Raw genomic sequence first — 26,116 nt, forward strand, 5'->3', positions numbered from 1 at the left:
AATGGATGAAATCCATGTGATTTTTACATAGCATATCCCACCACAAAATCACATGAATATTATGAGGTCCATGAAATTCATATGAAAAATCATTATGGATGAAAATCATGTGCGTTTCCAATGGAAGCTACATAAAAACTATTTTCGGTGTATGAGAAGGCGGGAAAGTTGCCAGTTTTCTTGATATGTTGACTTCGATATTTTTATCGTATTAGTGCAAGATGGGCATTAAGTCAGGAAAAATGACTCTGAAAAAGGGCTTGAAAATGTTTACACAATCATAACATACATTTGATTAGCAAAAAAAAAGATCAAAACATCACCAAGAAAAGTTGGAACAATTCGCATAAAGATTTCCAGCACTGTCAAGTAAAGTGTGCCTTAGTGAGGGTCTAGGATATAAGAGGGCCAAAAAGCAAATGCCCATGTAGTTTCTACCAACACTGCCAGTGAAGACAAGATAGGCGCTGCTCGATTGGTTCTGTTTTTTTGAGTTCCTTTGGCTCTAAATTGTCCAGTCCACTTCTCTCTTATCTTAGACACTCACTGGTGTGCATTAGACATGAAACATTCCGTAAATATTGGGTGGGCACTTTCTCCCATTCATTATAGCATCTCGTCTTTTGTGACGGAGCTTTGTGTCATCTAGGCCGCTGGCACGTGTCGGTCCCAGAGCACCGAAATTTATACAAGGCCCCTGAAAATAACTCAGAGAGAGAGAGAGAGTAGCTTCTACTCAGAGGTATGAAAAATTTCTAAAAACTGCAGGTACTCAGCGCTGTGTCATGCAGTAGAAATGTTTCCATACCTCTGAGTAGAAGTGACTTTCTCTCTGACTTATTGTCAGTGGCCGTGTATGATTTGCTCGTCGTGTGTACGGTATACGTAACATTCACATTCAAATCGACCAATCGTGAACTGTTCGCGTTTTAACTTACATGGAACCGAAAATTTCCCCAAAATTAAGTTCTTTTCACTCATCTCCCATATTCCGTTCAATAAGCTAATTTTCAGTAAACCGCTTACAGTAGTTTACATTTGACTACGGCAAAATACGTGAATATTTTCTACCCAAAATTGAGTTCAATTTACTCACATGTCATGAGAAAATCGAATCTCTCGTTCCGTTTTTGACAACAACAAAAAGTGAGAATAGGGATGCAAAACTCAAAATTACCCAAAACTAAGTAAAAAGAACTTAAATTTAGGGTATTTTTTTCTCTGTGTAGCTCATAGGCAGGGGTGCCTCCTATTCTGATCTTTCAGGACTTCTCCTGATATATTTTTTTTTCATTTCCCTGATGAGATCAAACCCTAATTTATCCAGGTTTTTTTTTTTTAATAAACAATCTTATTTATCCTGATTTTTAATTAAGATAACTACCAACCACATTCAAAAGTTCCGTTAAATGACGATATTTTTCGATCGAGTTGAAGACTATACCTCAGTACACCGTTTACCAGATCTTTTTGGGGATTTTTTCTCACTAAGTTCCACGTTCTTTTGAAAAAAAAAATAACTGGCAACCATATCTTTTGCTCAAAATCGAAGAGACGTTTGCTTAAATCTGATTGCAGGAAGTTTGACAGTGCTGACCGAAGTTGGTGTAACTCAGTAACACCAACTTGACTCAAACTTCGCGAGGCAAATCGACATTTTATCATTAAGTTTTAATGGGACTTTGGGAGAACAAAAGCATCTTAAACCTCCTAAGCAGTGATGGATCATCATCATTCTCATGACCCGCTCAATCGGTTCTCGTGAGAAGGAAATCTCGCTTACGAAAAGTACAGAAAAGTTTCCCGAGTGAAAAATGAGTGTAATTTTGTCTCACTCGCACCCCGATGAAATTGTAGCTTTCCGTGGATAGGGTTTGAATTCGAGAAATTTATGATAAAAACATTTTTTAACTATTTTAACATACGCCTTCATAAATCCATAATGTTGAGTTAAATAACGTATAACCAACAGTAATACAAAAATATGCCTATGACTGTTGTAACTCGTGACGAGATAAAATTCGAGTCCTATCAGACTGTTCTGGAACTCCCAATTGCCAGCAGAAAAGATAATACATGACAACAACGAGCAAATATTTGCAGTTCTTTATATACCTACATTCGAGCAAAATAATCCCATACCGAATTCCAGAAAAGTACTCACCTCGGCCCACAGGCAGACGACCAGCGAAGCGCACGTCATCACTAGCGGATAGTATGCGGACATGAGATACGAGACCCATGCTGGTTGCAGGGTTTCCTACAAGGAAAACAAAGGTTGTTTAGCATATTTTAGTGCACCTGAAAGAACAACAAACTTACCGGCGTTGTAAAGTACGCCCCCCGCAGTACGGATGCGATAAACACGAAGAAATAGAGCAGCTTCTGCGTTGTTAGCCGGCAGGCTCGCAAGAAGCTCGGCTGTTTGAGCCTCTGATATTCGGCAATGATACAGATCATCAGCTGTACCAGTGAGATGAAAGCGACAAAGTAGAAAACCGAAGAAATACCTGGGGGAAGAAATGGAACATGAGGACGACCCTGAGGCTTTCCATGTATAATATTGAACACTTACCCGCATGGTAGGGCAAATTGAAGCCCGAGCATTCATCTCCGCTGTACCGGATTTCGCAGAGACAGGTTCCGTTAAGACAATCACCCCGGCCTGAGCATTGTGGGTTATTCTCAGGCAGGGTCTCTCCTATCGGGATAGAGGAGCACCCCATTAGGCGTTCGAATCGTGATACCATAATATTACATTAGTAGTCTGTAACGAGACGGGAAAATGACAATCCTTTGTGATTAAAACAACAAATACGAATGGTCGGCGTGTCGAAGAAATTAACAATCTGTGATTGGCACCGGCGAAACACACAAAACGTAGAAAGTACCTCAACTGTGCACGCACACACGTAGTTCGGGGATGATAAGCCCACGTCGTTGGTAAAGTTTACATGCTTTTTCATTAACCGAACTCTTCGTCGTGTTGTGTGTGAAGGGTGTTGTGTTACTGGTGCTGACTGGCTTGTAGCAAGGTCAAAATAATAAGAGACTAATCCGCTCGTGTCTGAAATCGCTAAAGTTTCTCCAATAACGTTGTATTAAATAAGGTTCATTCATTCATGAAACGAAATCACTCAAGGGCGGTCCACCAATCGCGTAGACAGTTTGTGAAAGATTTTACCCCGTCTCCCCTGCATGCATCATCTATACAAACCATAGAATCGAAGAGGTGACGCAATTTACGCGTAGCGATAAGCACACTCTCCTCAGAGACACAATGTTCCCGTTATTTTTGCAATCTTATGTACGCCACTGAGTTCGGTGAATCAGTACGCAGAAAGCACTGCCGGACAAACTAATATTTCTTCGAGTACCTCATCACGTTCTCCAAGCAATGATCCAAAAATGAGAAGTCAATAAACTTTGCATCGGCATTTTACTGTTCGTAACCAAATGCACCCTGATCCGTGCTTTCATACGAGCTTAAACTGAACCGTGTGTTGACAATATCCGAAACACACTGCCTGCTTCCGGAATACATTACCATAAATTGGCGTCACGTACCGATTGCATGCATGCAGGCATCTGCCCGACTGACTGCGGCACATGTACCCCCCAGCGGTTGTCAGAATCGGTTCAAAATGTCAGCTTCTTTCCAACGTGAGCCCACTTCGAACATGTATATACAGTGAATATCAAAATTGAGCGTACAGCTGTCCTTAAATTTTAGAAAACGAGTACAATTTAAAAAGAAAGATTTCTGAATTTTTGACTGCTATCAAACATTTATCGGCTATCGCTATTATAATAGTATCGGGTTTATTTGTTTGAGTGTGTAGAGTTATTTTCTCAAAAAAGAAATACAAACAACGAACCAGACTTTATAAAAATTTTGCTCATGTGTTACTGTAACATAGGGAAAATGGCTCTAATGTTGGCCTATGGATCTAAGATTGGGCCAATCGCTTTACCAATTTTATCTAGATGAACGCGTCTATCGAAAATCTGGTCGATTGCTGAATTTTTGTATGGGCCCAAATTAGTGGCACATTGACCGACATTACATCCATTTCTCCTATATAATATAATAGTAGTCATAATAAAGATCATTCATAAGCAACTAATTTTACTAAGATTCGTCATCTACGAAAAAAGTTGAAAATCGATCGTTTTACTAAAATTACTCAAACAACTATAAAGTCTAAAACCATACCCATAAATTAATAGATAATTGTTCAACCACCAACCAAGATTTCAAAAATCTAACTATTCAAAGTGTTTCAAAAAGTTGTCCATTCAGGTGTACTCTCAATTTTGCGACACACTGTAGGTATATCCACTTATTTACATGTACCAATTGGTACATGAGTACCTAATACACTTGCCGAGTGCAAACTTATTAGCACTGTTTCAGTGCAAGTCAACCGAAGTGGTTCGACGACAGATAACGTCACAAGATGTTTACACTGATAAATCAGTCTGCCAGCAAACCAAAATTGGACGTTTAGAACTGTTTCGCTCTGCTGAAAACCATCACGACTACACATTCACGTAATTCATACGTGCCCCCCCCCCCCCCCTTCCTTAAGTTAAACATCACAAGGAAATCAACACTACTTGTACAACGAAAGAGCGTAAACCATTGCCACCTGGCCAAGTCGAACGAACCCCATGCTCCACCGTCACGCTTAATACATAGGGCAGGCATAGAAGTAAGCTACGTAACGAAACCGATGAAAGTCGACCTCACATCACACTCCACAAGTGCGCCCTCCAAGTACACGTGCACCTGCCTATGGCGAGCACTGAGAGAGAGAGAGAGTCTCGCCCGCACACCACCCCGGAGCATCTGCGTAATATCAAGTACAAACAAACGACGAGTGCGAACGACAGATGTAGCAAAGGTCTAACTGGGGGAGGCGTCTGGCGGTGTCATTCGTTGCTGCTGGCAAGTTCATTGTCGTATTTCCTAACTTTGTAGCCGTAATGTATTGGCGCTGCATTGCACGGTGATGCAGAACTGCTGTGTTTTATGTCCTGCATCCACCTACGTCTACGTCAATATGTTTACTTTTGGAATTTGGAATAGAATACCTAACACGGTGGTGGCAATTCGTCATCGCTAGTCCGGGTGTCGCAGCACGTAACAGGGATTTACCGACTGGAAAAAAAGTTATAGAAAGTAAAATGTGATGAATCATTTCGGCATGAAACACTACTTAACCAATGTTGGCTATCACAGTGCTTTGCTCTCTCTTTTTAAGCTGTAGGATTTAGTAACGTTAATAAAATCAAGAAAAAAAATCGTATGAAATATGTAAATGTACGTTCAAATACAAATATCATTGATTACTAAGTATTAGGGTGGATAAACTTTACAACCCCCTGCTCACCACTGCTCTTTCTACACACTTGGAAAAATTCATGTAAATTTAGGTGCTCTGAGACTGACATATACGAGCGTCAATTTTTACATAAAATTGAGTCCAATAGACGCAAAATTCAGTTCAATCAAACGTACTTTTCGTTGAGTATCGAACTTTTCAGTCTCGGGCCACTTAATTTTACAAGACATGTTTGTTTACGTCTCATCCTTTATGTCAGAGATGGATTCCGTCACGTGTAAAATGTGTTATTTCTAATAGCGAATTTGTTTTTGATTCAGTTCCAACCTGGATCGGGTATCAAGATTGTGTCTGCTTGTTGCCTTTCAAACGTCAGTGTTAACGTTTGTTTTTGTAACCTGGCTCGGGTTGAGGTTCGCACTGACAATAAGCTCGGGTTCGCACGGGTTGGAACTGGTTCCAACCTGGATAATAAACAAATTCGCTATAAGTGTGTATCTGTACTGAGGTCACCAAAAACTGTGCCAAAATTGAACAAGTTGGGTTATGATCTGGATTTGCGGGAGAACTTTGAAGTTGCTATTGAGCAGTTCCAGGTCAAATAGCAAAACATAATTTAATGTTTGACGCGACCTTTTCCGATTTGCATGAAATTTTGCATACTTGTTTTATTCCGGCAATCATTCAGATTTGTGCAAAAAAAAAATTCAAAACGTCGTGTTCTACATTTTTCAATAAACGAAAACATCACAGTCGAAATGACGTCGGAGACAAAGTTTTAGAGAAAAATACACTATTTTGTTATTGTTATACGCCTTTTTAATCACAAACGAAGTGACAGACGGAGCGGCTCGAAAACTTTGGTGACTAACCTTCTATTGCAATTTTTCAGTGTACCACATGGCAACACCACTACTACTGGATTGTACCACATGGCAACACTACTATTGGATTGAACTAGCATTTTCACCAAATGTACTAGAATATTTTGGTTCTATCTCTTTCACTCTACTCAAAACTGAAATGCATAAAAAAATGACAAAATGATATACACTCTTTGCACACTGTCAAAGAATCATTGTACACAAAATCAACTTCGTGCAAAACCAAAACAAAAATACTATCCCATCTGGTGGATGATGGCACAAGCTTCTAAGAAAATTCTATTACAGCGAACCACATTATTTTAATTGATTTCTTCGCCAGTAAGTCGTCTGTCACTTCGTTTGTGCTGGCAGGCTGCTGCCTACCGATCTGCACTTAAGCCAGGCATGAACCTACGGAAATTTAGTCGTGGCCTATGCTAGACCGTATAGCATAACGACTTTCCTTTCACTAGCAGGCTTTTTGGTCCCACTAGCGTCCGATTAGGGGATAGTAAGACCTTAAAACAATAAAGAATAGAGATAGAGGATTTTGTTGTTTTGCTGAAAAAAAATAAATAAATGAATAAATAAATAAAAACACGCCGGCTTGTTGTGCAACATCAGGTTTGTTCGCTCAGTCCGCATCGTGCTCTCTTGCCGTGCGGATCTATTTGCTTTTTGCTGAAGGAAGTGTTACTACTACCTAAAGCTACAACAAATTTAAACAGCACTTTTCAGTGCTCAACCTGTAAAAATTTTCTACCTTGTTCAACTCTTATTCCTTGTTTGGACCCTACCCGAGGTAATCCTTCTTGGATATCGATTTGGAAAATTCCTCTTCGATCCTTCAGATTCTTATAGTAATCTGCTTGGAAGTCGATTTGGATAAAAAATTACTGCCGCCATGGCGCCTAAACGCAAATGAAAGGGGCAAACTCTTGACCCCCCTTCTGATGAAATTAATTTGAGTAATCAATTTGATTTGCTCACGGATGATGAGAATGATCCATCATCCAAGAAAAATTCTAGTAAACTTTCCCGGCTTAATGCCAAGAAGGAAAAGATTCCCCCTATTGTGATAACCACTACCGATTTCCATGCTCTTCGCATGGAACTTTTGAATTTGGTGAAAGTTAAGTTTTCACTACAAATTGGACGTCGGGGTGAATGCCGTGTATTGGCTGAAACCTTGGACGGATTTAAATGTCTTCTCAAGTATCTTACTGAGAAGAAGCACAAATTTTTTACTTACGACACCAAAACTGAACGTGTGTTCAAGGTTGTCATGAAAGGACTGCCCAGTGGTGAATCCCTGGATCAGATCAAAGATGAACTGGCAAAATTACTTGGAGTTGTGCCACTCCAAGTAATCAAAATGAAAATGAAATCCCGTCCTGGCGATTCGCGCAACGGGATTTCTAATGATTTTTATTTAGTTCACTTCAAGTCTAGTGAACTAAACAACCTTAAGGCCTTAGAAAAAGCTAGCCTTATGCTCCATGTCCGAGTGAAGTGGGAACACTTCAGGAAGGCTGGAGGAAATTTCCAAAACCTCACCCAGTGCCGTAAGTGCCAGGGATGGGGTCACGGAACTAAAAATTGCTACATGCCAGCTAAATGCATGAATTGTGGTGATTCCTCTCACGCAAAGGACGACTGTCCTGTGAAGGAAGATCCTAAGAAATTTAAATGTTCAAATTGTGGTGAAAACCACAAATCCAATTTTTGGGAATGTAAGACTCGCAAAGCGATCCTACAATCTCGTTCTAACCGTCAGGTAGGAAACGCTCCACGTTTCCGACCAGGTACAAATTCCTCTGCTGTTAACAACGGTCAGCGAGGAACAAATTCTACATTCGTACCCGTAGGTACAAATATCTCCCCTGCTTCAAATGTTTCATCTGTACCTACTCCCCTCGCTGCTAACAATGTTCAGCGAGTTAATGGAGCTACCTATGCTGCTATTGCAGCGGGTAGAAATCAAAATACTAACCAACGTTCTAACGGAAATTTTGACAATTTTGACTTTGGAAGCATTACTGCCCCCAAAATGGAATTTTTACAGAATTCATTAATTGACATGATTTCTGATATGCTTAAATCTAACTCCATGTTTGATGCTATTCAAACTGGAGTAAAATTTGCAAATAATATTGTCATGACTTTAAAATTCAGTAATGGATTTTAAAGCATTAAATATTGTAAATTGGAATGCTCGATCTCTTAAAGATAATGAAGACGAGCTATTTAACTTTTTGAGAGTTCATAACGTGCATATTGCCGTTATAACTGAAACGTTCCTTAAACCTGCCCATAAGGTTAAGAAGGACGCAAATTACTTGATTTATAGAAATGATCGTCTTGATGGACCCTGTGGTGGCGTTGCCATCATTATTCATAGACGAATCAAACATAAAATTCTTTCTTCATTTGAAACCAAAGTTTTTGAAACTTTGGGAGTTTCTGTTGAAACAAAATTTGGACAACTTACGTTTATAGCTGCCTATTTGCCATTCCAATGCGTAGGCCAGCAAAAGAATTTTCTCAAGGGTGACCTCCAGAAACTTACCCGTCATAGGTCTAAATTCTTCATTATTGGTGATTTTAATGCAAAACACCGCTCATGGAATAATGCTCAAAGCAATTCCAATGGTAATATTCTGTTTGATGATTGTTCTGCAGGTTATTACACTATTCAATATCCAAACAGCCCAACATGCTTTTCTTCTGCAAGAAATCCCTCCACTATTGATTTGGTCTTAACTGATTCATGTCAACTTTGTAGCCAATTGGTTACCCATGCTGACTTCGGTTCTGATCACCTTCCAGTAACTTTTGAAATATCCCAAGAAATAATTTGTAATCCCAACAGCTCTACTTTCAATTACCACAGAGCTGATTGGGAGCAGTATCGAACATTTATGGAATATAACTTCGATCCAAACATTCCTTTGCAAACCAAAGATGAAATTAATTATGCTCTTGAATCTCTGACTACTTCTATAGTTGAAGCAAGAGCTGCCTCAGTACCAAAATGCGAGGTTAAATTCGATTCAATTATAATAGACGATGATCTTCAGCTCTTGATCCGTCTTAAAAATGTCCGTAGGAGACAATATCAAAGAACACGCGATCCTGCCATGAAAGTTATCTGGCGGGATTTGCAAAAACAAATTAAAAAGCGATTCTCTGCCCTGAGGAACAAAACTTTTGAAAATAATATTTCTAAATTAGACCCGAGTTCCAAACCCTTTTGGATACTCACAAAAATTTTGAAAAAAACCTCAAAAGCCTATTCCAGCGCTTAAAGAAGGTGGTAAAATTTTGATCACAAATTTGGAAAAAGCTCAGAAACTTGCTAAGCAATTCGAGAGTTCCCATAATTTCAGTTTGGGTCTTACTAGTCCTATTGAGAATCAGGTTGCTCGGGATTTTCTGAATATTTTCTCTCGGGAAAATATTTTTGATGATTCCTGGGGGACTGATTTGGACGAAGTAAGGTCTATAACTAAAAAAATTCAAAATATGAAAGCTCCAGGTGATGATGGAATTTTCTATATCCTCATCAAAAAACTCCCAGAGAGTACCTTGTCTTTCTTGGTAAAATTATTTAACAGATGTTTCCATTTGGCATACTTTCCTGATAAATGGAAAAATGCAAAAGTTGTTCCAATTTTGAAGCCGGATAAAAATCCAGCTGAAGCTTCTAGCTACCGTCCAATAAGTTTGTTTTCTTCAATAAGTAAACTTTTTGAAAAGATAATTTTGAATAGAATGATGCTTCACATCAATACGAACTCAATGTTTGCAGATGAGCAGTTTGGATTTCGCCATGGGCATTCAACTACTCATCAACTCTTAAGAGTTAACAATTTAATTCGTTCAAACAAATCTGAAGGCCACTCAACTGGAGTTGCTCTTCTAGACATAGAAAAAGCATTCGACAGTGTTTGGCATGAAGGTTTGATTGCTAAATTGAAAAAGTTTAATTTTCCACTTTATATTATGAAATTAGTTCAAAATTATTTAACTGACAGAACTCTGCAGGTAAATTATCAAAATTCCAAATCTAATCGACTACCTGTTAGAGCAGGAGTTCCTCAGGGTAGCATTCTTGGGCCTATATTGTATAACATTTTCACTTCGGACCTCCCTGATTTGCCTCAGGGTTGCCACAAATCTTTGTTCGCTGATGACACAGGCATTTCCGCTAAAGGAAGAAGTCTCCGTGTTATTTGCAGCAGACTGCAGAAAAGTTTAGATATTTTCTCTTCCTATTTACAAAAATGAAAGATTTCTCCCAACGCTTCCAAAACTCAACTTATAATATTTCCACATAAGCCTAGAGCTTCGTTTTTGAAACCTAGTAGTAGTCACATAGTCACTATGAACGGAGTTCCAATTTCCTGGTCAAACCAAGTGAAATATCTTGGATTAATACTTGACCAAAAATTAACTTTTAAAGATCACATTGAGGGCATTCAAGCCAAATGTAACAAATATATAAAATGTTTGTATCCTCTTATAAACAGGAAATCCAAACTTTGCCTGACGAATAAACTTCTAATATTTAAACAAGTTTTTAGACCGGCCATGCTTTACGCTGTGCCAATATGGTCTAGTTACTGCACTACCAGGAAAAAAGCACTTCAAAGGATTCAGAACAAAATTCTGAAAATGATTTTGAAGTTGCCTCCCTGGTACAGTACAACCGAAGTACATAGAATTTCGAATGTTGAGACTTTAGCACAAATGTCGAACAAAATAATTAATAATTTCAGGCAAAAATCGTTGCAATCCTCAATTGCAACGATTAATTCCCTTTATACTTAGATAAGATTTAGTTTTAGTTTTTAGTTTTAAGATATCAATTGTTATACTGACATGCAGGTTAAAAAACCTGTTTAAAATACTGAATTGCCAAGACATGAACAATGTAAAAAACACTTAGATATATATCATAACAATTAAGGCTGGTACGTTACTGCAGTAACTGGAGCACCTAGGTTAAAATGAAATGTAATTTATTTTGAATTTGGAACAAATAAAGAGTTAAAAAAAAAAAAAGGTTTGTTCGCTTTCATTCCGTTCCAAGGGGCAACGTCCATCGTCGTCGTACTCAAATACCTGGGAACCTCCAGAGGTGCACAGGGCCAACCTGAAAGACTTCCATTCTGGGCAGCTGCTTGACCTGGGCCCAGGTCAAATTCCTATCGGCTCCGCTGCTTTAGTATTTGCCTTTGCTGCGATGTTCAGGCGGATTTAATTCATAATCAAACGCTTGCCTGCAAACTTCTTTTCTATTGCTATCGGCTTCTGATGACATTTACATCTGAGATCCATTTGTGAGGCCACCAGCCACAAGTTATATACCGCAGGCAGCGGTTGATGAGACCTGCAGCTTTTGAGTGTTCTCCACTGGTGCTGCACAGATTCCACGTTTTAATCGAAGTTTCGAATTTTGGCACGTTGACCAATCTGATTTGATCTCCGCTTTTGTGTAAATGTCATATTATCACCGACCTTATTACCATCACCTTAGTGTGTGACATCAGGTGTACGCTCCTCTGTGTTTTCGTTACCAATGCAGTTAATTTGACACGTTTGTCGCATTCCCGTATGTCTCAATATTATTCTTGCTGAACCACCGTCAAACCCACTATCCAGAGGCAGCGAACCACCTTAACACCTGAAATTATATAAAAACAAATTAAACATTAGCACCAACCCCCCCTTCCTCGATTGCAACAGCTCCAAGTCATGCAACAGGATCATTTCGTGCCCCATGACAACTTGATCCAGTTGCTTCCAGGTTCATTGTTTTGGCGCCAGCCGGGAGAGACTTGGTCCTGTACCAAATGCTTTCCTTGTCTCCATTCCGCTCAGCTACTCGCAATTGATTGTGATATAGTGGGCGGAATATTACAATGTGAGACAATTCAATGCAGATGTCTTCCAAATTTGGCCGATCGTCAGGTAATCAGTGGGTTACCACCTGGCACCTCTTAGCAAGCACTATGCTACGAAGCGGACCGGAAGTTTCAATGAACAACCTCCCCCAAGAAAAAAAAAATACAGTTTTTCTAGGAAAAATATACACGGTAAAATTTGTTTAGTAATGTTGGGGAAAATATAAAAAAAAGTGTTCAAACATTAAATAACAAAAAAATATAAGGACATTCTTGATTTCTTTTGATTTTGATTTTGCGAGACATGAAGGCCAAATCTCAAGTCACGTCAAACTATAATGTCTAAAATGAACCACATACCCCAAACAACCCCTAGAACGGCTCTCATACACTCTCCATGCTAAATCGTGAGTCCCCCCTTTTCCCATATAATATGCCTAAGTGAACTAGTTGCAATAATAGTATGAACAGTAATGACAGTATAATGTATAATATAGTTATTGAATAAAATGAATATTTAACGGCTAATAATCGAGATTGGTGAGAAGTAAGAAAAGTTGTTAGTTGATGTTACCATCACAGAGTTTGGCAATAGCGTGATGGTATTATGATGCTGATTAGACGAATCCTAGAAAAGCATCATCCTCGTCGTCAGAGAAACCTCTGAAATCCAGGATGTTTAGTTGATCATCTCGACTTGAATCGCTGAGAGTATTTTCCGAGTCTTCGTATGCTAATTCCACGATATCAGTGAACAATCTTATCGGGACCTTTTGCCAATAATCCGCCGATCGACCGCTATATTCTACATCCTGCCTTGCTCTGGTTTTCCATGTGAAGCATGGTCTTCCAACTTTTGACGTAGGATTACATCTTTCAGTAACATATTGGGGGTGCAATTTAAAAAAAAAAAAACTGAAATCGACCGCGTTACGAAAACTTGTCAGGTTTTGACCACTTATAACTCTGTCAATAGCGGATTGATTTTAATTCTAAACAAGCCAATCGATTGGAAATTTTTTCTACGAATCTACTTAAATGAAAATTTTATTAATTTTCAATAATTCACTATTGAAAATTACACAAATGTCCAACTGTTGCAATAGTGATCACAATTATCACCCAATGCCTGCAAAAAGCGCTTTCCCTAACACAGATTTCAAAATTGAATTCCATCCGGTCTTGCCAAACGGTGCTTATTCTATCACCGTGTATGGAGGTGTCCAGTTGGTCGTCATCAGCAGCAGTAGCAGCAGTGCTTTCGGTGTGTGGCGTTGAACATTGTTCTCCAGTACACAACGAAAGAATACCCGCAAGCAGCGAGCTGCAGCCCACATGAACGTCCAGTCACCCAAGATGGAAGAAGAAGCCGCACCGTTACTGATAGGATTCAGTAGCTCTTGTAACAAGTACGCTTTCCATATAGATAGTTATTTATTTAGTTAGTTCAGAATTCATATTTATACAATATACTCAGTTAATCAAATTGCATGAAGTTTCGCTTTTTCAATTAAATTCATAAATGTGTTCACCGCCAAAGAATATCCACTCATGTTGAGTTACACTTTTCATACAAAATGAGTTCCCTGCGTTCAGATGCAAGCGCAAAATAAAATGGAACTGCCTGTTGAGCGTACCGACGCGACCACGTCGAGAAGCGGACATCGCCCCTCCAAATTTCCATTTAAAATGCGTTGACCTTTTTTTCCGTTCGGCTTTGCGCCCTCCCCCTGAATTTCGGAGAGAAATTGTCTGGATACTTGAACAGCTCGTTAGAAAGAGATGCTGCGAAGCCCTAACAATCAGGTGCACAATTGCGAGAATTTTGGCGTTCGTGAAATTGGACTTCGTTCAATTCCACGATTCCGGGGCAAAGTTCTGTACTAGCGGCTAACTGAGGAATGTCCTAGCTTGAATCGTTCAATTCGAATCGACTTGTGGAAGAGGCAAGAGTGGTCAGTTTTCTTATCGTGTCGTGGTGTGTTTAAACAGGTAGTTAACGACATGAGAATCCCTAGTAGGATTGTTAAAATATTTCCCTTTCCTTTAGAGACAAGTTAGGCAAACTCTAGCTAGTGCCGTGCAGTGGGCGGCAAAGTGTGTGGATCCAGAAGTTCATGAGGTAAAGGTAGTAATTCCTAGACTACAAAATAGGTCGTCTTACTAGCGTGCGCGTGTGTTATCCCCATAGGTTCGTGGCAGCGAAGGCCATTTGCCGACACACCACCTTTCGTGAGAAACCGCTTTTGACTCCACCTGTCGACTTCGGAGTATCCCCGAGGCACACGTGGTCGGAAGAGGTCGCGCCCGTTAATCTACGCGACCTGGACAGGCAGGCCAACAGAAAAAACGCGGTAGAAAATTACCTAGTTGACCGTTCCTTTTCAAACTTTAAGACAATAAAATATAACCAATAAGTAAGCTTTTGGCATCTTTATTTCTTTCAACTTCAATACCATACCGGACGCTTGCATCTTACGCGTAACTCCACTCATTAGGTTATGTACAACATCTGGCTGCAGCTTCTTCTGTACGGAAACCCACTTTTTCTTCATGCCTTCTTCAGATTTGACCTCCTTGATATGCTTCCGTAGTGCCTGCTTCATAATAGCCCAGTATTTTTCGATGGGCCTTAGTTCCGGTGCGTTGGGGGGGGGAGGGGAGTTCATGTCCTTGGGTGCGAAAGTGACCCCGTTTGCTTCGTACCACTCTAGGACAACATTTGAAGGGCCCTAATGTTGCTTCAACAGAGGAAGCAGACGTTTCTGTAGACATTCCTAGATCTCCCCGTTTAGTCCCGGTAGTCACGAACGACGCACTCCGTTTGCCACATGAGCAGATCGCTTGCCAAATCATGTATTTCTTGGCAAACTTTGAACGTTTCTGCTTCCTTACTTCTTCCGGAACATCAAACTTGTGCTGGGCAGTGAAGAACAGTAGCCCCAGAAGCTGCCGGAAATCCGCCTTGACATAAGTTTCATCATCCATGATGAGACCATGAGGCTTCGTCAGCATCTGGGTGTACAGTTTCTGGGCCCATAACTTTCCCACCGTATTTTGCCGTTCGTCACGATTTGGAGCCTTCTGCACTTTGTACGTATGCAGCCTCTGGCTGAAAGTCTCGCTAATAAAGATAACCTAACCTAACCTGAACGTCTGCAGTCCCTCCTGGTCCTTGGTTCTCTGAACGAAAGACTTGGACAGATTCCAAGTCCCGATGAGAGAGTTGAGGATTTTTCAGGTGCTGGCGCGAAATCAATTCGCGGTGTTGTTTTTCGGGTGACGCCATTTTTTTAAACTTTTAAAAAATTGACAGCGATAAAAATACAGTGTAAACAATACACTCAAAACTACTTCTACCCAAATTTTCAATAGGCAATACAATGGATAATTTTCTACAGGGTTTTTTTTCGTGATGCAATTTGATGTGATCACTTTTTTCAATAGAAAGAATCGTTTACTTTCGGTTTGGAACTTCTGGGCACAATAGTCGAAAGTGTGAACTATGTTAAAAATCTGGGAGTAGTTTTGTATTCCCAAATATCTACCGTATAACCAACACATCTCGCATTTCTCCGACGCCAATGATACCAATGACTTTCCCAACATCTGCTGTCTTAGTGCAGTGTATCATTCCCTGGTAACGTCCAACCTGCTGACGGTTGTCAAATCACGATAGATTGCATTGGTGTTAAATAGAGAAAAGCTCGGAAGGCTATGCTGAATTTGACTATTGCCATAGAAAAATATAGGCAAATTATTTCCATTCTGAATTTAAACGACGACACTCTCAAAATAGGCTTTTTGTCTTACAAGTTCCTACTTTATCAAGACGAGCTAACAAACAAAAAAACGATAAAATTATCTACCTTTCTACAACAGTAGCTTACACAATCTGTTCTTAAGTTGAGTACATTTCCTAACTATCGTCTCTTCCCGATTTTCCCTAATTTTAAATGAGTTTTCTTGCAGTAGTCGACTATTTTGTCATGCAAAGCAGTTTAAGGATAACCATCTTCCATAGATTTTAAGAAAATGATACAACCAATTCAAGCTCAAGCCTCTATAATAAAGAAATAAATCAATCAATTCACAAATAAGGGGCCACCCTTAGCTCAGTCGATACAGACGCAGCTATAGAGCAAGCAATGTGGGAGGCGGCTGGGTTCGATTTCCGGTCCGGTCTAGGAATTTTTCGGGTTGAAAAATGTATCACCTTCCCTTGGCATATGATAGTACTTAGGGATGGTCCATTAATTATGTCACGCAAATTTGGCTATTGCTATTGAAGATTTTTTTTTCTCCATGGGCTCATGTACATTGTAAAGTGATGTTACTTGACAATCGATTGCAATGTAAAACTCATTTTCGCCAAAAATGCTAAATGGGACTGTTATGTTGCACAGGGCAGTATACTAATGCAAAAATGGTACAGGCCTAGTCTAAGAATTAACATGAGTAAATGTTACTCATACACGACAAAGTGGTAGAAAACGTAATTTGAAGCTGATTGAATGAGAAAAACATATTATGATCCATTGTATAACTAATTATTTGTAATTTAATTAGATAAATTGTACGGTCGTAGATTTTGACTCAAATTTGAGTTCCGATAACTTAGTTTCGATAAAATCACGGTTACTCATAAACTGAGTAGAATTCGGATCGTATTTGAGTAAATGTCACTCATGTGCGACCAAATTTTTACTCGAATATGGATGACATTTACACAAATGCGAGCATAGTTCTACTCAGTTTGTGCGTAAAGGTGAAGTAGTTAATTATTCAGTTCCAACCTGGATCGGGTATCAAGATTGGGTCTGCTTGTTTTCTGACAAACGTCAGTTTGCTCGTTTGTTCTTAAAACCCAGCTCAGGTTGAGGTTCGCACTGACAAAAAGTTCGGTTTCGCACTGGGTTGGAACTGGTTCCAACCCCGATAGTAAAAGAATTCGCTATAAGGCTATATTCGTTTTGAACTGCTCGAATTAAGTGAATAATGGATCATATAATTTGTGCAGTTTAAAATGACGTTTCTTACCACTCGAACTTAACCTCGAAGCAATATTGTGAGATTTGTTCTTCTAGAACTTCGAGAAAATAGGGTTTTAGTTATGAAAGGTAAAAAAAAAATCCGATTTTTTTTGCCTCATTTCCTTAAAATCTATGGTAGAAGGTCGTCACAAAACTGCTCGAATGATGTAATTAATTCATCTAAATTTACCGTAGAACCCCGTTCATTAGAATAGCTAAAATTGACCACTTTGTCAAGCAGTTTTGGCGTGACTTTCTACCAGCGATTTCACAAAACTGGACCAAATAATTTCTATTTTTTTATGAAACGCACAAATGTTGGCTACTTTTCTCGAGGTTCTAGAAGAAAAAATCTCAAAATAATGTTTTATTTCAAAGTTCGAGTGGTAGTAAACGTCATTTTAAGTGCTCGAATAAAGTGGTTAATTGCTTTTAAACAGCGCTCATTAAGGATTTATTTAACTGGCACTCCTACATAGGTGCTCAATGGCGTTACGCACCTTTGGTAGTTCCAGTTATATAAATTCTCAATGAGTACTATTTAATTTAAATTTTAGTTAGTCAAATTTACTTAACTAAAAATTCTACTTTAAAATGTTCCTCGTCGGTTCAACCAGCTCAATATGGATCATTCTTACCAAGCAACAACAAACCAACATTATTTATCACCGATGCGATAGGCAACGATTGATCGCCGTCTTTCTGTCTATAGCACAGCACTATCCCTAGGTATAGCGAAACGTTCCGAGTTCCATTCGTCGCAAATACGTCACTGTTGTCTCAATGTTTAATCACACACAACACCATAGAAGCATTCCACAACCTTTGGATTCTAAAATTATATTTCATTTTTCTTCACTACAATCTGAATCAGCAATCCACAGACACCACACGTACGATCCGTGGAATTGGGACAGCGCAATTAATGGGGCACACGCTGCGAATGTTTCCAACTAACTTTTCGGAACGAAATCAACCGTACAAACTAAAACCCCATCCATCTTCCACCTTTATAGTGTCTCTGCCTCGTAAGCACCTTACTCGCCTGGAACAGTCCGAACGAGGATGCGAGAACGTTCCGATTTCACATAACAAAAAGTGCTCCCCAGGAACCATCGGTTGCTAACTGCTTGCCCCGACCCCGAACGAGACAGCTTCCGTATTGAACCCGTTGTTACGGTGAGCTAAGAGGGAGATGATGCTCCGCGATGAAGGAATCTTCTTTATTCACCCAATAATATGCAACTTTTTTCAACTCTTTTTGTTTCGCTTCAGTGCCACTACACTCAGACTGGTTGGTTCACAGTGCAATTATTTTATTCCCATTTCTAGATAAACATTTCAAATGGTCCTATCTGCATTGATCGATTCTCTTCATCGACTTTCTCTTTCGTCAATAACTCAGCTTCAAAACCTTTCTCTGTTGTATTTGACGTTTTGGACACTAGATAAGAACCTCCTTTATCAAACTATGTGGTAGCATAAGCGCGAAATATGTTTGTATAGCAGTGATTATGAAAAGAGAAAGTCGATGAAGAGAATCGATCAAAGCAGATAGGACCATTTGAAATGTTCATCGAGATTTACACTTTTGCACTTACCAAAATGGGTGATATCTCGGTGCAGGAAAGATTCACTATTTTCCTCTCACACTGTATCGCCCGTTTAGGATTTGGGTATGTTGATAACTTCCTACAGCAGTTTGTGCACTCGTTTAGTCGTACCTTTTCGGGGACACTAAAGTTAATAACAAAGTAATTTACGAACTTTTGTCACCATTTTTTCACTCGCGAATGATGAAGAAAAAAACAACCCGTTCGTCGCGAGAGAAGAAAAATATTGACAGCTGAAACACTGCCAGTGATGCCAGGCCAGTTTGGATGATTTTAGTACAAAATCGAGTACAAAATTTAGACCAACTAGTAGTACACGGTAAGAAAAAAGTTCAGAACACTCTTAGCTGCAATTACCTAAAATTATCGGTAAAAAGTTATCGGTATTTTTTACCTGAGTGGTGCGGAGAAACACGAAATGGTTGTCAAAAAGAATCCAACTGGTGCTGTCAAAAAGAATCCAACGATCTAGAGCTGCTAAAAGTGATACTTTTCTCATACAATCCCCGTCGGCAGAGAAAGTATTGTGGTCAATGTTGAAAATATTGTCATTTCGGCATTTTTTTACTAATATTCTTCAACAAGAAACTTGCTCAAATACTCGGATGTAAACAATGTAACGAATGAACGAACCTGCACGAACTGCTGAAGGAAGAATGCAAACAAACTTTATAAGAATTATGTGGGTAGGTGCACTCCCAACACCATGTACACGTTATTTATGGAGCAAAGGGTGAACTTTCGACAGCATGTATATGCAAATTGTGAGCAGTGCATTAGCGAAACAATTTGTGATATCGCAAAGTTTTCAAGTTGTTTCCTGCTGACTTGCAAAACAAAAACGGCTGTGTTCGCAGTACCCAGTTTTTTACCGATATATATCGTAACTTTTTACTTTAAATCTCGATGAACATTTCAAATGGTCCTATCTGCTTTGATCGATTCACTTCATCGACTCTCTCTTTTCATAACCACTACTATGCAAACAGATTTCGCGCTGATTCTACCACATAGTTTGATAAAGGGGGTTCTTATCTAGCGTCCAAACCTTCAAGTACAACAGGGAAAGGTTTTGCAGCTGAGCTATTGACGAAATTATTGGTAATCAATTATTACCGAAAGTTTAGGTATGTGCACTTTCTTCGATTATCGGAAATTTCTACCGATATCAAGGAATTCTTTACCGACTTTAAGGCTCGCTTTAAGGTATATGCATCTTAGCGTGAACGCAATAGTAAAAAACGAGGTAAAAAGTACCTAATGTAAGGTATTGCGCATTTCACAACAAACTGGACTAATAAGCGCGTTTTCACTTATTAAAAAGTGTGATAAAACTGCAAGTTTACGTCTAATCGTCTTGGTGTCTTGGGTGCACTTATTCCTTACGATGAATTATGGCATAATTACATATTTTTTCAATGTGCACAAATAAATTAAATTAATAAAAACTGTACAAGCAATTATGTTGGCGTACCACGACAATTGTTAAACTAATTTTAATCTGTGAATATTGTGAGTACTTACACAACGGTTATTAAGGAGTCATTGAAAAGTGCTATAAACGCTTTTCACCGCTTACTGTACAATGATTATTTAGGAGTCATAAAAGAGTGCAACAAACGCCTCTCAGGTTTACTCTCTACTAAATTTCAAAGCAGCTGTCAAGAAGTGTCTACAAACGTTGTATAAGAGCTTTCACCACAATAATAAAGCTTGAGTTTAAATATGTATCTATAAACGTTGTATAAAAGTTGCTTCTACTCCTATATCGCGTATACATATAATGCTGTAGTTGAACAGGTTCTCCAAACCAGTGTAAACAAGAGTTTTACAGAAGTTGTAATAAACAAATTGTACAGTTATTATTCAGCATGCAGTTGAATAAAATCACAATGGAAGCGTTTCTTCAACAAGAAATTGATTTTGGGTAAACGTTTTACCGTACAACCACATTCTTGTACAACTCTGGAAGCTATTATTCAACGTTTGATCAACTCAGGTGTTGTATAAGAGCTCCCAATGGTTTGTTTTGATGCGTTTATTTCACGTTCTATATAGCTCTTGTCAATCAGTTAAACAAAGGTGCTATAAAAGTTATCGTAGGTCTTATAAAGCATATAGTTAAACCGAACGTAAACAATCATTTAAGAGTGCTCCAAGCAGCTTTTGAAGCGTTTGACTACACAACCGCTGGATTGACCTGGTTGCCTCGCTGGTTGCAGCAGTTTGGATGTAATATTCAACAACTTTTTTTTCTGTGTAGTCTTACTGCTGAGCCAAAAAGTTGAGCACGTTAAGGCCCACGCACATTAGATCCGGATCGGAAGCGTTGCGGCAAAGTGACAGCTAAATCTATTGTCTAACTGTCAAATTTACGTCAACGCAACGCAAACGGATCTAATTTGGGTGGCCCTTTATTTCGGGACCTTCTAGTCTTAGAGTTAGCTCTATGGTACAACGGTACTAGCTCGGGTACTAACAACAATCAATGCGAAACTAACGATTTTAAATTGGCTCATTACTTGACTATCCTATTGGTCATAAGGAAATCGATTAACATACCCCATTCTAGTATAAATTCCAGTACTACACTATGTTTGTTTTGATTCGCTATGAAAGTTTGACAGATAAAATGAGGGGTTCGTGGATTTTCCTATGTTTCGAGGGGTGCAGCGATTAGCTTGAGACCGAAGAGAGTACCAGAGCTGAGCCAAAAAGTTGAGCATGTTATTTCGGAACCTTCTAGTCTTAGAGTTACCTCTATGGTACTAATTTGTATGTCTGTCTGTGGTATTAGACGTCTAATAAAGTATGTTATTAAATCAATTGAAAACAGTCGAATTAAAGTGTAAATCTATGTGCAAATTACACTTATTCGGTATCCCTAATAGAAATAACCGTAAAAGAGAGCTTAACGACGTATTCGGGGTATCGTCCAAACCATTTGTGGGATAGTTTTCCCATCCGGGATACAGTTCGTTTATGATATTTGTTTATTAGGGATGTTATTAGATCAAACTTCTAGTATTGAATCAGGAAGACAGTCATCGTTTGTATAGCTTTTAATAAGTATATTTATCAAATCAGAGCAAACAGCGCAATAAAGGCGCATCTATCGATCTCAATGAGGTTTTTTCAGCTTATAATTTGACAACTCGTTTTATTCAGCATTGTACCAACAATCAATACGAAACTAACGATTTTAAATTGGCTCACCACTTTAGTAGCCTATTGGTCCCAAGCAAACGATTAACGTACCCTATTCTAGTTGAAATTCTATTACTACACTATGTTTGTTTTGATTCGCTATGAAAGTTTGACAGATAACATCAGGGGTGTGTGGATTCATGCAGAACATGCAGGGGTGAGTGAAATAGCTTGGGACTGCTTGGGACCGTTGTTCTGGTGCTGAGTGAGCCAAAAATATTAATGATTTTCTTCGGGACCCAGTGGTCTTAGAGTTACCTCTATGATTGTACACTGTTATAAAGCATTTATTGAGTATATGTACTATAAGACCACTTTTCGGCCCCGGAACCGCTGTGTCCCAGAAGGAGACCAGCCAAGACCCCAAGCTACTGGGCTAGAGCCGACAGTAGCTTCCAGGTGGGCACACAAAGCCACAAAGGTTCCGGGTCTCAGGGCGTTTGGGCGAGGGAGACCTTTCGGATGTGAGGGGACCTAGAAAAATGCGAATTTTGTTACCTTACGCTTTATTCGGCCAGTGATGATAGTGGGGGCGGTGCAGAAATCGGGTGATGGTTAGATCTCGGCCCAACGTGGCTGAAGAATACCGAGGTTGGCAGCTCGGGCGGGATAACGGGCGGTAGTTTCGCTCTAGACGGTGATCGGGCGGTCGCCAGGAAGGGAATCGATTCTTGCAGCGTTGGTGGCAGTGATGGATGCGACGATGGTGGCGGCTATGGACCCAGCGCTCAACTGCGCCTGTTCACTATTCGGCGTCGTCGACCGCCGACGCTGTACCATGAGTGATGATAGCCTGGTGGATAGCGGACCAGCAGGGCGTGTTCTTGAACCGCTGGGAAGCCTGGCTACGGCGATGTGACCTTGGTTGTGGGGTCGCCCGGAGCCAGCAGAGGCCGACGCGGCCACAATGGTCGACTTGCTGCTGGAACTAACAGCCCGCGCTTTCCCGGCAACGAGAGGCCAATTCTTGCTAGGCGCTTCGGTGACGACCCGACAAGCACAGTTGCTGAATAAATTTCGGTCCGATAACCCGGACCCGGAGATGATTAGACGGCTGTACTGATACCGGACACTTCACAAACCGCGTGGGTCGAAACGGGGGTTTTGATCCCGAAAACGTCTGGTTTTTCGCCAAATTTCATTCATCCTCGGCAGAGGCTCGTCACTTACTGATCTCGTCGCTCAGTCGGGATCTCTCTCCTTCGTTCTGCTTCGGCCAGTCGTTTGCGATCCTCTCCATCCGCCCACGATCGTAGGTAGCGTAGAGCGCTATCAGCTACCTACTGCTATCAGACGGCACACGCGATCCACACCGTCGGGCGTTGATCGCCCCCACTTCAAATTGACCGTTAGCTACACTAACAATTTTATTTACCCTACTCCCCACATCTAATGATGGAAAACAAAATGTTACCCGCCGGTAACAGTACTTATTTGTGAATCTGAATTGTTTGTTGGGTATATTCGATCCAAAGCTAATCCATGCACCCCTCGAAACATAGGAAAATCCACGAACCCCTCATTTTATCTGTCAAACTTTTATAGCGAATGAAAACAAACATTGTGTAGTACTAGAATTTTGACTAGAATGGGGTGCGTTAATCGATTTGCTTGGGACCAACAGGCTAGTCAAGTAGTGAGCCAATTTTAAATCGTATTTGAATTCAAATTATTACAAACCGCCCTAATAAACAAATACCATAAACGAACAATTACCTAAATAGTCAAACTTTTCCACAAATGGTTTTGATGATACCCCAAACACGTCGTTAAGCAAAATAACCATAAAAAATGTATTAGGGCGGTGAAAACTAACGATTTTAAATTGGTTTATTGCTTGAATAGCCTATTGGTCATAAGCAAATCGATTAACGTACCCCATTCTAGTATAAATTCCAGTTCTACACTATGTTTGTTTTGATTCGCTATGAAAGTTTGACAGATAAAATGAGGGGCTCGTGGATTTTCCTATGTTTCGAAGGGTGCATCGATTAGCTTGGGACCGAAGAGAGTACCAGAGCTGAGCTCGAGCTGAGCCAAAAAGTTGAGCACGTTTCTTCGGGACCTGCTAGTCTTACAGTTACCTCTATGCTTATACCTTTTGCCAGCTAGATTAGAAAAAATACTAACCGGTGGAAGCTAACGATTTTGGCTCACTACTTGACTAGCCTATTGGTCTCAAACACATCTATTAGTGTACCCCATTCTAGTCGAAGTTCTAGTACAGCACTATGTTTGTTTTGAGTCGCTATGAAAGTTTGACAGATAAAATAAGGGGTTCGTTGATTTTTCGATGTTCTGAGGGGTGCATCGATTAGATTAGGATCGAAGATAGTACCAGAGCTGAGCCAAAAAGTTGAGCACGTTTCTTCGGGAGCTTCTGGTCTTAGAGTTACCTCTATGCCTATACTAGACCCCCAACAGTCTGAACATAGAAAAAGAAGTACAGACACTCTGATTCAAGATTGTTTATCCAAGGCACAATTTGGGAACCATCGAGGGAACCATAGAGTCTGGATCAAGAGAAATTTTCATCTTATTCCGATTTTTTATGACGACCAAAGTTAGCAATGGCAGTGCTTGATACGGGTTGCACTACCACCCCCGGCGAACTACCACTTAGCACCATATAAGTAGCCAGCAAGGCCGAGAATTACTGGATACTCACGTGTAGAGGTATGTTTCATGGATTGTGATAAGGTTGTAATTATTTTATATCTGCATCATACTTTTCATCATTCGTATATTAAAAACATATTTCTCCAAACATAAATAGTTCAACTATTACATCATATGCACATGATTCTCTTACTTCCTAGTATCGGGCACTGTGAAAGGAATTCTATATACTGTTAAACAATATTATTTACAATGAGGAGTTTACGGCATTACTCACATCAGATTTGTTAGCTATCTGTTCAGTTTATTATCGTAAGAACTGTATCAAACCATTAACTAATCAGCAGTCATTACAGAATCATGGAGAATATAGGATAAATAGATATTTGTCCAAAGAGTTAAACTAACACGCTACAGATAGTAAACGAAAGACCAATAGAATATATTGAAAACCAAGAAACAAACTGGAAATAAAAATCGCGATCGTTTATCTATCCAAATAGCAATTTCTTGCGGCGTCATCGTCGTCCATCCATTACCATTCACGTTCGATAGCTCGTTGGTCTTTTTGCCATCAGAGTTCGGTAATGAAGTATCTTCAATTCTTATGGATACATTTCCATTATGGTTGTCAACAGAGTCTGCACTGGAAGTTGTAATGGTCGGTAGCAAGGAATTGGTTTTCGAAGGAAATGACTGAAAAAAATAACAGTTATTGCTTGAAAGTTCAGAAAACAAACACAATAGCTTACATGTACAGTCAGATAGTTGTTATAAGAATTATTTGAAGCAGTTATCGTAGACTGAGCATCCAGGCTGGTGCATGAGTGAGATTTGTGAAGCCCTCCACTGACATTTTTGCGAGACGGGAGTGGCGTAAGCGTGGATCTTAAAATATACTTGCTATTCTTTTTCTTCAGCTCTACATTCCTCTTCCTTCGCCAGATCGTATTAACGAAAGCAAACTCCACTAAGCTACCGAAGATGAAGCCAGTACATCCAAGGAACCAAATTTCCGAAGCTTTGATATAACTGACCTTTGGAAGCGTTTTACCCTGCGCAGAGGCCAACGTGATAAACGTTAACATAGTACTAGTTCCAAGAGTTATTCGAGGTGCCGATTGATCAGCTTGTAGCCAAAATGTGACCCATGAGATCGCAACCAACATGATTGAGGGTATGAAGTAATCCATCAGGTAGAAACCCATCTCGCGGGCAAGATGTACGGTAAAGCTAAGAGAGCTATAATTACCAGCTACAAGATATATCAGTTGTAAAAGATATGTTCTACAATGTTATAATGAGATATACACACCAAAAGCCCCATGACGGAGATCACTCAAGTCAGCGTTAATCATCGTTTCGTTCGTAAACATGTCCAAAAGCACGTATTCAGTCAGATGAAGTTCCGGTGCTAGCGTAACTGGAGATTTCTTTTCCCATTTCAGAGTGAGATCAGCTTCGTTGTACATCCCTGCAAAAAAAAACGGAATTGTTCATTGATCAAAGCGATTCAACTTA

At 39.7% G+C, this 26,116-nt stretch overlaps 2 protein-coding genes across 3 annotated transcripts in view; both read right to left on the bottom strand.

The window, feature by feature from the left end:
• The window catches only part of LOC135710602 (uncharacterized), a 60,983-nt gene extending 41,983 nt beyond the window's left edge, over positions 1 to 19,000 (bottom strand). Inside the window, exons 1-4 of one of the 2 annotated variants that reach the window (XM_065233223.1) lie at positions 18,758 to 19,000; positions 2,576 to 2,767; positions 2,323 to 2,510; positions 2,165 to 2,260 (exon numbers count right to left, since the gene is read on the bottom strand). In XM_065233223.1, the coding sequence (XP_065089295.1) occupies positions 2,165 to 2,260; positions 2,323 to 2,510; positions 2,576 to 2,750 (459 nt within the window). In that variant the 5' untranslated portion in view covers positions 2,751 to 2,767; positions 18,758 to 19,000. Of the gene's footprint in view, positions 1 to 2,164; positions 2,261 to 2,322; positions 2,511 to 2,575; positions 2,768 to 2,891; positions 2,916 to 18,757 lie in introns of those variants that run through there. The other variant, XM_065233224.1, reaches the window with a different exon arrangement.
• Positions 19,001 to 24,722: 5,722 nt separating this feature from the next.
• LOC135710600 (pH-sensitive chloride channel 2) overlaps positions 24,723 to 26,116 on the bottom strand; it is a 118,888-nt gene continuing 117,494 nt past the window's right edge. Inside the window, exons 5-7 of the mRNA XM_065233217.1 lie at positions 25,911 to 26,069; positions 25,348 to 25,850; positions 24,723 to 25,291 (exon numbers count right to left, since the gene is read on the bottom strand). Coding sequence (XP_065089289.1) covers positions 25,007 to 25,291; positions 25,348 to 25,850; positions 25,911 to 26,069 — 947 coding nt within the window. The 3' untranslated portion in view covers positions 24,723 to 25,006. The remainder of the gene's footprint in view (positions 25,292 to 25,347; positions 25,851 to 25,910; positions 26,070 to 26,116) is intronic.

The sequence above is a fragment of the Ochlerotatus camptorhynchus genome, unplaced genomic scaffold, assembly GCF_037179485.1.
Source record: "Ochlerotatus camptorhynchus isolate MF236.1 unplaced genomic scaffold, CSIRO-AGI_Acam_v1.1 ptg000392l, whole genome shotgun sequence".
NCBI lineage: Eukaryota > Metazoa > Arthropoda > Insecta > Diptera > Culicidae > Ochlerotatus > Ochlerotatus camptorhynchus.